This window comes from Hemiscyllium ocellatum, chromosome 17, assembly GCF_020745735.1.
Source record: "Hemiscyllium ocellatum isolate sHemOce1 chromosome 17, sHemOce1.pat.X.cur, whole genome shotgun sequence".
In the NCBI taxonomy this organism is placed as follows: Eukaryota; Metazoa; Chordata; class Chondrichthyes; order Orectolobiformes; family Hemiscylliidae; genus Hemiscyllium; species Hemiscyllium ocellatum.
The window spans coordinates 54,960,288-54,977,065 of NC_083417.1; the positions used below are offsets into that span (position 1 = coordinate 54,960,288).

General features: G+C 38.0%; 1 protein-coding gene across 1 annotated transcript in view; it reads right to left on the reverse strand.

Moving 5' to 3' along the window:
* Positions 1 to 16,778, reverse strand: part of LOC132824083 (puratrophin-1-like) — a 146,835-nt gene that overhangs the window by 37,496 nt on the left and 92,561 nt on the right. The window contains exon 12 of the mRNA XM_060838353.1: positions 6,079 to 7,082. Within this exon, the coding sequence (XP_060694336.1) occupies positions 6,079 to 7,082 (1,004 nt within the window). The remainder of the gene's footprint in view (positions 1 to 6,078; positions 7,083 to 16,778) is intronic.

Genomic DNA, 16,778 nt, shown 5'->3' on the forward strand with positions numbered 1-16,778 from the left:
GTTCTCAAAAGTGCTTCAGTCTAGCAAAAGAGAACATTTTTTTCAGCTTGTCCCGATTTGAGGTTTCTACTCACTTTTGAAAAGAGGGTAAAGTATGAGGGAATCTAGCATTCTCATATCAGCTGTCTGAGGTTTGTTTTCTTCCAATAACAGATCCAGATAGACTGAAAAAAGACTCCAGACCAGAGACTCTTGTAGGCAACCTTCAGCAGAGGGTCTCTTCCAAACCAGTCTAGACAGTAATTAAAGTCTTAAATCACATCTCCTGTCTCTCTTAAAACCTTAGTTTGTCTTCTGTCCACAGTCATCTAACATAAACAGTAGGTGAACCTTGACACACTTTAACCTTTGACTTTCAATACTAAGGAGGTCGCAGAGTTAATTCTTTTCAACCCAGAAATTGTTCAAATCCTTCCATCTCTTCCAGCTTTGTTCATGTAATTATTTTAAGGACTATGTATTCCCAACAATACGTAAGCTCAAATGAATTGGTGATACTGATAAACCAGAGACTGTGAAAAATACCTAAGGCATTTTAATAAATCTAAAGTTGAGTGAGCAATGTAGCAGCAGGAGAAAGCCTCTGACAGTGTATGTTCTTCTAGGTCATGACTGATCCATGTCATAGTCCTCCATTTAGAGTCATGAAGCTATACAGCATGGCAACAGATCTGTTATTCCAACTCATCCATACTGACCTGGTTTTCCAAACTGGATTAGACCCATTTGCCTGCATTTGGCCCATATCACTTTAAACCTCTCCAATTCACGTACTTTCCAAATGTCTTTTAAATGTTGTAATTGTAACCATTGCCACCACTTGATTTGGCAGCTCATTCCATGTATGTACCACCAGCGGGTATGAAAAAGTTGCCTCTTAAGTCCCTTTTAATCTTTCCCCTCTCATCTTAAATCTATGCACTCGAATCCTGGACTCCCCTATCTTGGGGAAAAGACCATGGCTACTCACCTTATCTATGCCCGTTGTGATTTTATAAATGTCTATAAGGTGACCCTCAACCTTCTATGCTTTAGGGAAAAACATCCCAGTTCATCCAGCCTCCCCTTATAACTCAAACCCATTAGTTCTAGCAACATTCTTGTAAATCTTTTTGCACCCTCTCCAGTTTAATAACATCCTTCCTATAGCAGAGTGACTAGAATTATAAGCAGTATGCCAAAAGTGGCCTCATCAATGTCTTGTACAGCTGCAACATCATGTCCCAACTCTGTACTCAATGCTCTGGCCAATGAAGGCAAGCATGGCAAATGTGTTCTTCACCACCCTGTCTACCTGAGACACTACTTTCAGGAACTATGTACCTACACCTCTAGGTCTCTCTGTTTGATAACACTCCCCTATCATTAATTGTTTATGTACTGCCCTGGTTTTCCTTACTAAAATGCAATACCTTACATTTATCTAATGTTCAAAGTTTGTGAGAAGATTTGTAACTCGGGTGCTCGTTGTTGTGGTTCTGTTCGCCGAGCTGGGAGTTTTTCTTGCAAACGTTTCGTACCCTTTCTAGGCGACATCTTCAGTGCTTGGGAGCCTCCTGTGAAGCGCTTCTGTGCTGATTCCTCCGGCATTTATACTGATTTGAATCTGCCGCTTCCGGTTGTCAGTAGCTGTCCGCTGCAGTGGCTGGTATATAGGGTAATGTCGATGTGTCTGTTGATCGAATTCGTGGATGAGTGCCATGCTTCTAGGAATTCCCTGGCTGTTTGGCCTGTCCTATAATGGTGGTGTTGTCCCAATCGAATTCATGTTGTTTGTCATCTGAGTGTATGGCTACTAGGGATAGCTGGTCGTGTTGTTTTGTGGCCAGTTGGTGTTCATGGATGCGGGTTGTTAGCTGTCTTCCTGTTTGTCCTATGTAGTGTTTTGTGCAGTCCTTGCATGCGATTTTGTAAACCACGTTGGTTTTGCTCATGCTGGGTATCGGGTCCTTTGTCCTGGTGAGTTGTTGTCTGAGAGTGGCTGTTTGTGTGCTGTTATGAGTCCTAGTGGTCGCAGCAGTTTGGCTGTCAGTTCAGAAATGCTCCTGATGTATGGGAGTGTGGCCAGTCCTTTGGGTTGTGGCATGTCCTCATTTCGTTGTCTTTCCCTGAGGCATCTGTTAATGCAATTGCGTGGGTATCCGTTTTTGTTGAATACCTTGTATAGGTGTTCTTCTTCCTCTTTTTGTAGTTCAGGTGTGCTGCAGTGTGTTGTGGCCCTTTTGAATAATGTCCTGATGCAACTTCGTTTGTGTGTGTTGGGGTGGTTGCTTTCATAGTTCAGGACTTGGTCTGTGTGTGTGGCTTTTCTGTATACCTTCGTGGTGAATTCTCCGTTCGGTGTTCTTTGTACTATCACATCCAGGAATGGGAGCTGGTTGTCCTTTTCTTCCTCTCTCGTGAATCGGATTCCTGTGAGTGTGGCGTTGATGATCCGATGTGTGTTCTCTATTTCTGTGTTTTATCTAAATTAAACACCTGCCACTCCTCAGCCCACTGACCCAACAGATCAAGATCTTGTACTCTTAGATAATCTTCTTCACTGTCAACTATACCATCAATTTTGGTTAAAAATCACACAACACCAGGATGATAGTCGAACAGGTTTAATTGGAAGCACTAGCTTTCAGAGCGATGCTCCTTCATCAGGTGGTTTTGGTGTTATCTGCAAACTTACTAACCATGCTTCCTATATTCTCATCCAAATCCTTTATACAAATGACAAACAACAATGGACCTAGCATTGATTCTTGCATCACACTGCTGGTTAAAGACTTCCAGTCGGAACAACAAGCCTTCACCACCACCCTCTCTCCCACCATCAAGCCCATCAAGTCAATTTTGTATCAAATTGGCTCACATTCCCTGGATCCCATGTGATCTAACCTTATTAACCTGTTTACCATGCAGAATCTTGTCGAAGGCTTTACTTTAGGCTTTACTAAAGTCTGTGTAGACAACGTCTATTACTCTGTCTTGGTCACCTCTTCAATCAAGTTTGTGATTATCTCCACATCCTGTGATATTATTAGTAACTAGAAATCTATCATTCTCGGTCTTGAACTTGCTTAATGAATGAACTTCCACTGCCCTCTGGGGTAGAAGATGCCAAAGATTCATTAATCTCTGAGAAAAAATGTTCCTCCTCACCCAAGTCTTAAATGTTCCTCCTCATCCAAGCCTTTTATTCTGACAGTGTATTCGTAGAGTCTAGACACCATGGCCAGAGAACACACTCTTTCTGCATCTACTTTTTTGTTAATGAAAAAGCTAACAAAACATTTGCCTTACAAAGTGCTTGCTGCACCTTTATGCTAGCTTTCAGTGACTTATAAACAAGGACACTTAGGCTCCTTTGAACATATACACTTACAAACCTCTCACCATTTAAGATATATTTTTCTCCCTGCTCATATTCTCAGAATTATTAACATTTTATTCATCAGCTATGCTCTTGCCTAGTCAATCATCCTTTTAGGACTCTTTGTATCCTCCTCAGAATTCACATTTTCACCAAGTTTGTATCATCTACAAACTTAGAAATATTACAGTCGGCCCCCACATTGAAATCGATTATATAATTTGTGAACAATATATTTACTGCACCAGATGAAACAAGATGTATTCAAAGCCTTCGAGAATGGTTGTATTTAATGCTTAATAGAGATTTTGGCACAATGGTATAATGTTTTCAATTATACAGCTGATATACCTAACTTAGTAACTTGTGTAGTTTCCATTAAGATACTTAGTTGAGATTTAACAGGCAACAGGCAGACTTTCCAACAACAAAACTTAAACAAATAGTCATAACTAACATATTCATTTGGCATTTAATGACGATGGTAAGAAGCCTAAAATGAAGCTGAAGAACCTTATACATGACTTCCTAACCCACAACCACTCCCATCTAGGAGGACAAGGTCAGCAGTTACTTGGGAATATCAACACCTGCAAATTCCCCTTCAAGCCACTCATCACCCTGACTTGGAAATGCACTGTCATTTCTTCACTGTTGCTGGATCAAAATTCTGGAATTCCCACCCCAAGGGCATCATGGATCCACTTACAATATGTGGTCTGCAGTGGCTCAAGACAGCTCACCACCACATTCTCGAGGGTAATTGGGCATAGGCAATAAATGCTGGCCAGCCAATAATGTCCTTGTCTCAAGAGTGAAAAAAGAAACAAAAAATCTCTATCTCAGGTTTAAAATGAACATTTTACTTAGTAACGAATTGCCATTTCCAAACTCAATCCCCCTTGTGCGTAAAGTGTCCTAACTTCACTCTTCAATGATCCGACTGTAATTTTTGGACTACACCTCCTAGCCTTAGGCTCTGCAAGTAGTGAAAATAGTTTCTCTCTAATAACCCCATTTATTCCCCTTAATGTCTTGAAAACATTGATCAAATCATTTTCATTTTTTTTTAATTCAAGGGAATATAACCTTAGTTTATGCAATCTTTCATTGTGGTTTAACTCAGACATGATGCACATTAATCCACTTTCACTTCCTCCAAGGCCAATAAATGAGGATGTTGTGGAGGAAAAGTAGCATCCCCACTCTGAGCTGGATGATCCAGATTCAAGTCCAACCTGCTCTGCAAGTGTGTCATCACATGTTTGAACAGGTTATTTAAAAATAACTCTAAAATATAAAAATATCTTAAAAATATATCCTTCCTAAGCTATGTAGTCAGACCATTTACAATAGTCCAAAGTGTGGAATAACCAGAACTTTGTGTAGTTGAAGTATGACTTCTAACCTTCCTTGAATTTGATCTAGTCTTCCAGAACAAACAATATCACCATCACTATCGCTCCTAACCAGGTTAAGCGTGGCACTACCACTGCTAATAATAATGCTTCCTTCTGTCCAAGATGAGATTCCTGCTTGAAGAAAAGGTGGTGATCCTACGAAGAAACTGATTCTAAAACAAGGAATAGATACAACCCAAGGGAAAAGGCTCCTTGAATATTAAGCTGTCACTTAGAAAAAAATGGCTAATAATCAGAAAAAGTAAATATTTTTCAAATGCATTTCTTCCAATAGAATTATAAACAGAACATTTTGCAAGTCTATTGCTTTGCTACAAGAGGGTGTTGCATTTTGGATACAAATTAACACTTAGAATCATTGAATCCCTGCAAAGCGGAAGCAGGCCACTCAATCCGAATCCACATCGACCCTGCAAAGTGCATTCCATCCACAACCACCCCCCTCCCTATCCCTGTAAGCCATTTCCCATGGCTAATCACATAACCTACACATTGCAGGTCCAAATGGGAAATTTAGCATGGTCAGTTCACATCTTTAGACTGTGGGAGGAATCTGGAGTACCCAGATGAAACCCTTTTGAACTCCCAAAGAGGTAAGAAGCATCTGCTATAGTTTGCACAGTAAAAGACTCATCATTTAAAGCTTTCCAGCTGCATCTGTATATGTTTACTTATATATTTTGAATGGATTCTTGCATTGTTTCAACTCACATACTTTAAGTTAAACAGGTTAAAGGTGTCAGGTAGAAATTTCTTTATACTTTTCTGGGTTGTGCACTTCAGTTTCATTATTATGCACCTTTCTATTTTATGAAGATGAGCCGCACACTGGTTACTTCACTAACAACAGTCTGAAGTTAAAAGCCAAAGAAGATTGGGAGAGGAATGAGGTTGGGCCAGCAGCACTTGCTTCTCTGGATGAAAGGTCAAGGGCTTTAAAAAAAATTATAATTTTCATCATGTCCACATGCTTGTCCCATTCCAACCTGGAAAAGCGCAGGGCAACATATGCAAGGAGTTCATATCTGCATTAAACAAATGCGTCAGATGGCTTAGTCTTCTAGATACTCTTGGAATACAAGAAATTAGTCTCTGAAATTGGTCTTGCTTGTGCCCATAAAAAAGATGCAGCAAGATCCAATTGCTACCTCCCAACTAGAGGGATGAGAATGGTTAGTTACCATTTCCTCCATATTCCTGAAATACCATTGCAACAGTTTGATACATACCGCATTTCCACATTATTCAGTTAAATAGCTCACAATTAAAATAATCATGGATCAAATTAATACTCACCTGCCCTTCGTCTTTGTCTCTTGTAAGGCATTATAGCTTCTGTGACTTTCTGTCTGGTTTCCAGTCCAACCAAACAAAGCTTGTTGTTTGGGGATACAAGGTCTATCATTAAGTTCAGTGCTGCTCACTTCTAGCCCTTTAATGAATACCCCTGTGTTTCCACGCCTTGGAGGTTCACTGTAAGTTCTTTGACATGAATTATACCTGTGAGTATCACTGGGTGAAGAGTCAAAACTCTGTGCTTTCTGTAACAGTTTTTTCAGATGTTGATTCTGGGGATCTGGTGTTAAGAGACATCTAGACTCAATGCAAGAAGAGTCAACATCACTATGACAGTATACTTCATCAGAGATATTATGCAATTGTTTACAAGCTTCTGGTGTTGATATATGAGCAGGAGCACAAGTTCTCCCTGTTTCTGTTTGATCAAAGCCTTGGAAACCTGGCTTAGAGTTTTTGCTGAGAATAGGTTCTGGTACAAAATCATCCTTATGTTTTATATTTCTGTAATAAATGCCTGAAGATTGTGACAAATTTCTGTCTCTCTGCCACATTCCACAATGTGTTGACCTGTTGAGCAAACAACTACCACTGCTGGATCCTGCAATACCCCTTTCACACTGTAATCTTTGCTCTATTCCATCTGAATGCCGCCTTTGTCCTATGTTAACAATTTCATTCTTTATAGTGTTAAAATCAGAAAGCCTATGGTCTGATGGTAACGACTTCCTTGTTCGCAATGCAGTCTCCAGCTTCTTTTCAAATATAAGTTTTGTCTCTTGGCATTTGGACCAAGCAAATTTCCATTGATTAATCCCCTTCTCACTTTTCAATTCGCATGCCAATTCCTTCATTTCTTGAAACTCAACATCTTTAATTTCAGGATGCTGCTGTTGCTGATTTTCCAGATATTTCACAACTGACCCACAGCATTCTGGCGAACTGCAGTCATCCATGCTGATACATGCAAGGTGTCGCATACCTTCTAGGGCCCACTCATAAGCCTGCAACAAAGACAAATAAACTGATATAAAAAGCTTTTATTTAAAAAGGATCAAGATTTAAAAACAAGGAAAATAAAGTTTTAATCCAAATACATCTTAAGGATGTCAAAATTTCAGATGAACAATCACTCAATATTTTTAGTATAGTTAGTTCCCTACAATAGCAACCCAATGGCTGGAGTAAATACCGGTAGGAATGAGACTTCTTTTAAATTTTTTTATGCACTCTAATAAGATTTTTCTGTACATATAGGTAACCACAGTTAAATTTGTTATACTAACAACTCATAACATCTTTTCAGCCAAATGTGACAATGTTTTTCTTCTCTGACAAGCAGTTCTCAAGAAAATGGTACTTGAGATTTTGGTTCCTTGAAACTCAAACAAGACTGTCTCTAAGAGTAGATAGACACCAACTGTGACATACCAACTGTTTTACAGTAGCTACATTGAGGTGACAAAATAATTCAATTGCCTACAAAAAAAGTCATTAATCATGTCAAAATCACAGCACAGCAAAACCAAATGAATGTGCTTAATTTAGGAATCTTTTCTCAAATATGGTGATGATATAAGCTGTATAAAAGCTTATTTAAGTACAATATCAGTGGCTAGTAGCTAAGAAACCAACACAGTTCTATAAACAAATATTCGTCCTTTTTTGCATAATGCACATAACTAGCTAATTTCTGATGTTTAAGCCTTCCAATGTGTTAACTCATTTTGGCAACACTTAATGAAGAACCACCTTTCCACCAATCAACTCAATACACTCAACATATATTTTATAAGAGAGACTAAAAAGGTGTACTCTAAACAGAATTCCAGAAAATTTCAGATATGTGAATTCAGTTTGCCCTGAAATTATGAATGCCTTCTCTCTTTGCTGGCTCTAAAAATTCCCATATGATTTGAGTTTTGGAAATTTCTATCTAGTTCTCAAAAGACCTTAAATCACAGCATAAATGTTGCCTTAATTCTCCATGATTTAATGTTGACAAACTATACTGCAAATTCTGTTAGGGTAGAAATAATTATGCTATTACAGTTTTGAAATGCAACACATGATTAACGTATACCATTTTAAAAAAACATTTTAAGAATTGCCTTGCCAACAAATATTTAAAGCAAAAAAGCTGCAATTTAGTTTTTCCTTCCAGCTGAGAAACCCTCTGAAAATGTGATTATGTTCTGCTGCCTTCCTCTTTCTGTCAATCTCCCTCCATTAGTCAAAGTTAAACTAGCTTGTTCCCACACCAATACCATTTACTTACTGTTCTTCATTGTCCTTTTCCCTGAATAAAAACATAGCGATAAATGGAAATGAAAGCCCCATATACGATAAACAGTGATGGAATAAATCAAATGTATGGAATAAATCTAAATTAGAAATTGGTACAAATAGATTGGTTATTTCAACTGAATCACCTGTTTAAAACAAACTGCCCCACATCAATTTTACTAAGATTTAAATACATGATTCCATAATACAGCCATTTTTGGAATATCGATTGACACCTTCCTACAGACAGAAAGAAAACTGAAGTCTGTGAATTTTGCAGCAGCTGAGTCAAGCATGCCACAAGAACTGACCTGAGAAAAGGCAACCCTTAATTCAGGGATGGTGCAAGGCAGAAAACTAAAAGCAGTTATTTTAAGAGGGAGAATGAACAGAATAGCTTAAATTACAGTTAGTTATGTTATTCAAATATGAATTCAAGTAAAACCATGATTGTTGCACTTCTATAGACAATTATTTATAAAGCATCGAACAGGCCTAAAATTCAACTAGCCTGTCTCAGCATTTTTCCACAAAAGCTATCCTCTCACTCCAATGATCTTTTCCCACCCTGCCCCCACAACCCATTTCTTTTCACCTTCAGGTTAATAGCAAGTGTCCTCAGAATTCCATTAATGTTTTCTGCTTTAGCCACTCCATATGGCACACATTCTAGTCCCCTATGATTTGCAACGCAAAATTCTTGTCCTATGTGCGCCACCCAATCCCTAAACTTTCCAAACCCACTTTCAGTGCAAAGAAAATCACCTAAATATTTTATTTGAAAAGTTACTTGTTTCTCAACTCATCCACAAGTGAAAATGTTTTCCACATCTACCCTAAAATTGTTTTGCAATAAGATTTTGTGCAAATAATAGTTGTCAACAAGATTAGCACTGCTTACAAAACTGTTTTTTATTCTTTCCTGGGATGTCAGAATTGATCGAGTAAAAAGTGAGGTCTGCAGATGCTGGAGATCAGAGCTGAAAATGTGTTGCTGGTTAAAGCGCAGCAGGTCAGGCAGCATCCAAGGAACAGGAAATTCGACGTTTTGGAGACAAGCCCTTCATCAGGAATGAGGAAAGTGTGTCCAGTAGGCTAAGATAAAAGGTAGGGAGGAGGGACTTGGGGGAGGGGCGATGGAAATGTGATAGGTGGAAGGAGGTCAAAGTGAGGGTGATAGGCCGGAGTGGGGTAGGGGCGGAGAGGTCAGGAAGAAAATTGCAGGTTAGGAGGGTGGTGCTGAGTTCGAGGGAATCGACTGAGACAAGGTGGGGGGAGGGGAAATGAGGAAACTGGAGAAATCTGAGTTCATCCCTTGTGGTTGGAGTGTTCCCAGGCGGAAGATGAGGCGTTCTTCCTCCAACCGTCGTGTTGTTATGTTCTGGCAATGGAGGAGTCCAAGGACCTGCATGTCCTTGGTGGAATGTTCTGGCGATGGAGGAGTCCAAGGACCTGCATGTCCTTGGTGGAGTGTTCTGGCGATGGAGAAGTCCAAGGACCTGCATGTCCTTGGTGGAGTGTTCTGGCGATGGAGGAGTCCAAGGGCCGCCTACTTGCGGAACGCTTCAGGGAACACCTCTGGGATGCCCGGACCAACCAACCTAACCACCCCGTGGCTCAACACTTTAACTCTCCCTCCCAGTCCACCAAGGACATGCAGGTCCTTGGACTCCTCCAGCACCTCTCCCTACCTTTTATCTTAGCCTGCTGGACACACTTTCCTCATTCCTGATGAAGGGCTTGTGCCCGAAACGTCGAATCTCCTGTTCCTGGGATGCTGCCTGACCTACTGCGCTTTAACCAGCAACACATTTTCATGTCAGAATTGATGGCAAGGACAATGTGTTGTCCATCCTTAACTACCCTTGAATTCTGTAGCTTGCTTGACCATTTTAGAGGGCAATTAAGAGTCAACCACATTTCTGTGGTGAGTCACATTTGGCCAGACCTGGTAAGGATGGCAGATTTCCTTCCCTAAAGAACATTAGATAGGTTTTTAAAACAATTGCTGATAGTTCTATTGTGAGGTGAGCTTTATAATCCAGATTTCGTCTTGAGGTTAATTTCCCCTGGCTGATATATTGAGATTCGAACTCATGTCCTCTGAACAATAACCCTGGATTACCACCACATCATCTAAATATTAAGCAAAAAAAACCCGAGTAGCATTAAAATCACTACTTTATGTATGCCAGTGGCTAAGATAGTAATGGCATTCTATGTCTTCTGTAATTTTCTTGCAGCAGTTACTTATAGATAGCAGTCCCAGACTGTGTACTAAATTCCAGCTTGCCTAAAATTACTATAAGAGGAACAAAACATGTTATAGAAACACAGCTAATATGCAAACATAAATGAATGAATAAAGGCTCTAACTGATTATCCAAAACACACTACTCCACCCTTTAGACTATCAATAACCCAGGAAAGAAAAATCAATGGAAATTTTGACTAAATTCTCAATCAGGAATAACATTGCTTTCTAACACAATCGCAGCCCATCTCTTACTGAAATCCTGAGTTGCACTTTCATTATTTTAAAAAATTCCAGGCCAACATCTAATATCAAATGCAGCTGAATCAGATCATTAGAAATGAAATGCACTAAGCCTTGCTTATGTATTGTATGTGCCGTGATCTTATTTAATAGCCTCAGTGAATGGGAAGCTTGATGACCAGTCAAAGAAGGAAAATGCAGAATGAGTGACCAAAAATGTGTCCAAAAATGTATATGTGGCATGGTAGCATCTCCAAGATGCAAGAATTTATGAAACAGCTAACTAATATTCCATACAATAAAACCACAACCAAGTTTGACTCTATAAATATTTAAATACATCCATTTTGCACTGCTTATTTTAAATCATGTAACACACTTACACAGAACTGAAATTTATCCTGAAGCATATTTGACACATTCAGCATTTTTGCTTTCATTAATTTGCAAGCCAAATCTAAACATACATTTCATTTATTTTAGTAAAAGGTAACAGTTAATTTCATAATAAATGTATGTGATAAAGGAACTCTGGCTTTTTGAGCTATGACAGATATAGACATTCCCCTTTAGGCATGCGTTGCATCACTCTTCACGATCTGTAAAGAATTTGATCACACTCTAATAATCATGTTATGAGTGCAAACAGAAACTAATGAATTCAGCAGCTGTTAAGAGCCAGATCCAATTTACTATATTTATGTATGTTTCTCTCTAAACTGAAGAACTAAGTGTGTGCCCAAACAACTGCTCCAAATCTTTAGTCAAAACCAAATTTTAGAACCTCTTCCTGTCTCCTACTTAAGGTTATATAGTCTTTCCAAATTCATAAAAAGTAAGTTTTCTAAAAATGAACAAAATAAAAATTAACATAGCAAAATGAGTGTTGAAGTGTCATTCTTTCAAGAGCAATGCTCCTATCAACCTGAATAAAGAAAGAAGAACAATTTTTACTTACGCTTTAAACATGTCCTGCATTATCTATCTGTGCTAAAAACATAATGATTACATGAGTGTTATATTTTGCAAAAGATTCTGTAGCACTATCAGAAGAAGCACAGGGGATTTTCTAACCCTGACATGGGTCAACATTTATCCCTCAACCAACGCCATTAAAGAGATCAACAGACTATTTATCATTCTATCATTGTGGGCCCATATTTTGTGCAAATTGGCTGACATATTTCCTTCCATAGCAACAGTTATTGTGCTTTAAAGGCAATCTATCGGCTTTGAAGAGCTTCCAGACATCGTGAAAATGTGGAAAATGTCATACATATTCAAGAATGCATGTTTAAGGTTAAAAACTGTATCTGTTTCAACTCACTTCCAAGCTTTTATTGTATTTTGACACATTTGATAATTGGCTGGACAATATAGCAAGATACAATTAAAGTAACAGTATTGATGGTATAGTAGTGGTGAGACTTATCCTGGTTTCATTTCAATTTGGTGATCTAGTGACCAAATATATAATCTATCAATGCATCATGCTCATGTTTAATCTTATAAATTCATTTTTTATTATTGAAATATTACGTAAATACTTTTGAAATATAATTTATGTCTTATTTTGTATAGATACAAGATTTATTTGCAATAACAAAATATTTAACTATTGATTTATTTGGGCATAAGTCAAAATTATGAACCTTATGTGAGGTAATACCTAAACACACTATAAATCAAATATGATAAATGTAATTATGGGAAACTAGATATGATAATGTGATAGAATAAGTGCTAATTAAGCAATGATCTTGAGCTTCTGTTCCTTTGAAATTAATCCTGAAACAAAATAAACTAGAATAAATTGTGTATTATGCAAACTAAAGTCAGGTGACAGTGTGGCACTATATCAGGGCAGTTACATTAGTGTCACGCACTATTTTACAGGCAGCTGCAGTTTTTTTCTGTGCAATTCTCATAAGACAAAATTCTGATTTTGCTTACTCACCTGTTTGAAATATGAACTAAAGGCCAGGCCCATTTCCATCTTTTTTTGAAAAGTAGGCCATCAATATAAGTCTGCAAATCATTGTTTGATTTGTTTGACAGGTGGCATAGGAGACGATGGGGACAGAACAAGGTGAACAAAGACTACTGGAAATGAGACTACAGCATAAAAAACCTCCAAATAAAAGTAATTGATGGTATGTTAATCATTAAACCTCTTAGTTTTTGAGCAGCATTCCAGGTGTTTTAATAAAAAGCAAAATAGAAATGACATAGTGGATTCTTCCACAAATATATTTACTGTTATGTATGGAAATAGTTTCAAGTGCATTCAAGCATTAGATGAGTTTAAAATGAAGATGAATTTGTCTACACCAAAGATGAAATGACAGACAGAGAAGGGCCTGTCGTGAATAACTTTAAAAGGCTGGTGACCCGGCAGTGTTCTGGACTCATGGTTCAGCCAGACAGCATGATTAGTGACATTTAAATTATTAGAATGGAACCAGGCATGACAAAGAAACTAAAGGGTGACTCCCCCACCCCCATGACTCACTAATTCCATTTTAGCTTCAGCCGAACTTACCATCATAATAAAATGAGTCTCTGACATCATCAAATTCTTCTGGAACAACGATCACAGCTCCCAGGTTATATACATATGTAACATACTAAAGCTTCTCAGCCTTAAACTGGGATTACATCATGTCTATAGGCAATTTATCATCCAGTATAAAATACTGGATGGTAAACATCTTATTGGCTTTATTCACATTAAACATTTTATGGGTGTGTATGGTTTAATGAAATGTTCACTTTGCTCTTTGTGGAATAAAACAATAAAGTCAAATGCCATTTTCCAGAACTTAGTTCACAAGACAATCAAATACCGCCATACTTAATTACTCTGAACTTCAAAAATAATAGTTAGCATTTGGAGATGCTAAAATGTAAGACAGCTAACCTTGTGCAAAACACAAACAGAATTGAGAGTGTGTGTACATAAATTACAAAATCTGAGTTATTAATAAAAGCATTTTGGATTAGGGAACCAACTAATACCTCAAACTAAACTATTCATCACACTATAGTTTTTTTTAGCATTGTACACTTATCTTAAATCAACTTTTAATTCTTGGTCTTTCTCACTTTTCAAATGACCAACTGCTGAGATGCTCAACTAGCCCAAGCAGAGGCCCCACAAATGAGTATTCATCCACAGGACAATACACCACAGTTTGAATTTGAAGTCTGTTTGAGGTTCATAGCACTAAGAAGTAGCAGACAAACACAATAGCTACTGGCTATTCTTATCAATGCTTCAATTCATTAAGAAGAAAACTTACTATTCATTGTCAGATGTAATTTGTAAAGTAAACAGAGATTTGCAACACAACTTTGAATTTAAAAGACTCATCTCAAAGTCTCTTTATTTAAAAACATCACTGTGGAAACATATTTGAAATACAGACTCTATGCATTACTAATCTAGTGCTGGTTCTTCACTTACTAGTCATTTCCAAAACAAAGTATTTTCTAAAAAGTACAAACTACTTACAAAATGTATTACATATAATCAAAAACAACTATGGACTATGCACTGTACAGCACTGGTCAATGGTAAACATAATAGTAATCTTCTAAATTTCACAATCACAGTTCCTTTGAAAATGATACACAATCTACTGCATGATAGAACAATCTAATGTCAACAGTTGCCGACACCAAAATGCGTCTGCTACAAAAGTCTCAGGAAAACACAAGTGTGCTCCTACCTGCAGAAGTCTACAAACTGGTTACAGATCTGGTTTCTGTGAGATTGTTTCTGCAATATTGTATGCTATCACCCTAAACTCACAATGGTGGTACCCTGCAAACGTGCAAATTTAAGTCCCTATGAACGCGTCAGTATTCACAGACAAATGCTAGGCTAAATACCAGATGGACTTCCTCAGTAACTAAATGAAAGGATTGAGGTGGGGGAGGAAGGGGCTTCCATCCCCACACTATAAAAAAATCAGTGAACAGAGGAGCATGAAATAAAAACATGGCACTGGAATTTCAATTGGGAGCAATCAGTGGAGTTGAATCTTCCACATTTAGCTAATTTTAAAGAAAGAAACTAAAGAGATAGTTTAAAAGTCTGAAAAATCAGCCGACTCCTTCTAACTAGCAACCTTGTTGCAGATATTAATCATTTGAGGACTTTGGTTGCAATCTGGTTAGTTGGTTATAGTTTAAGTAGTCAGCTTTTATCATAACAGTTTATCTAAAGTTGTTTTGATAGATTGACAGTTGCTTAAAAATGCATTGAAAGCTATATTACTGTCATAAAAATAATTTCTTACTGCATACATTTTAGTAAAAACTCTCCTCTAAATTCATTAGTATAAGGAAATATGTCAAGATGTTAAAATCACATGAATTCCATTGTGACTAAATATTACCCAAATCTAGTATCTGTGATGAGTGGTGAATATATAAAATAGTTAGATTTAGAAGAACACAACTCATTAATGTAAAGAAAAAAATAACCCCAAAGAAGGATGCTAAAAATTCAGAAATTAAAAACAGATTGCTGAAAAAACTGCAGGTCTGGCAGCATCTGTGGAAGGAAATCAACGTTAACGTTTTGGGTCCAGTGATTTCAAATAAACCTGTTGAACTATAACCTGGTGTCGTGTGACTTCTGACTTTGTCCACCCAGTCCAACACTGGCATTTCCACATCATCCCTTTCTGACAGCGCTGTTACCATACCCATGTTCAGAATGGTAGCTCACCACCATCTTCTCAAGGGCAATTAAGGACAGGCAATAAATGTCCACACTCCATGAATTTAAAAAAAAAGTTCAGATACCACAGAATGATGGAATACAGTAATTTCAATACAGTGTAGACAAACAGCGACTTTAAAAAGCTGCACCACACTGCTGAGAGTGATCCATTGATGAAATACTGAGAGGTTTGTTTTAAAATTTTAATTTTTGTTTTTGATCACATTTGACCTTTCAGTTCTCACTTCTGCTCCTTTTGTCCGATTCTTGTCCCTTCCCCTTTTGTACACATTGACACCTTGACCCTTCTTAAACACACATTTACGTTGACAAGAAATAGTTTCATACCTGCCAGTTCCTCACCAATGAGGTGGGCTTCAATGTTAGTCCCTTGCATACTTTTGGCCAGATGATGTGGATATTCAATATTATAAGTGAACATGACACTTTCTTCACAGATATTCACATAAATATTGATAGCAGGGATTTACAAAACAGCCACTTGAAACTTTTGCACTTGGGGTAGAATCAGGACAGTAACACCAACACTAGACATCATATAGGGTGGGGGTGATCTTGCCTGAACCATTAAGATGGAGAATTAACATTAAAGAGCTCATTTGAACTCATTAAGGAGCACTCCAATTTTCAGGAGGACACATGGGCTGAACTCATTATTTGAGGCAGTCCAGCTTGAATGGAGGTGAACAAACACTCGAAGCTGGTCATGGTCGTCCCAGAGAATTACCTGGACATGATTGAAGAGGTGGGATTTGACCATTGAGAAAACAGATGTTACTGGATTAGTAAAGATGGTGAGGTGTGTAGGCATTGAGCACCTGAGCAGTGTAGGATGTTTTCATCATCACGAGATTAAAGCTGTTTAAAAGATGGGTCTCTCAATCATTATCAAAAAGGGGCCACCAGAGGACAAGTGAAGATAACTCCACAGCGGTCAATATCCCATCACCAACTCACCCTTTATTTAGACATGAGCAGTTGTTGACTGTCCATCCTGCTTCATACAGAGTCAGGCACCAGAATGTCAGTATCCCTGATACTCAACCTTTTTATAGGTCAGTCAGGAGTCTCTGACTAGACTAGGAAACTCATATTCTGAGGTTCAGCGTGGCCCTACATCCCTCCCCCTCAGAGTCCATGAACATAGGGCGATTCTTTTTCTCG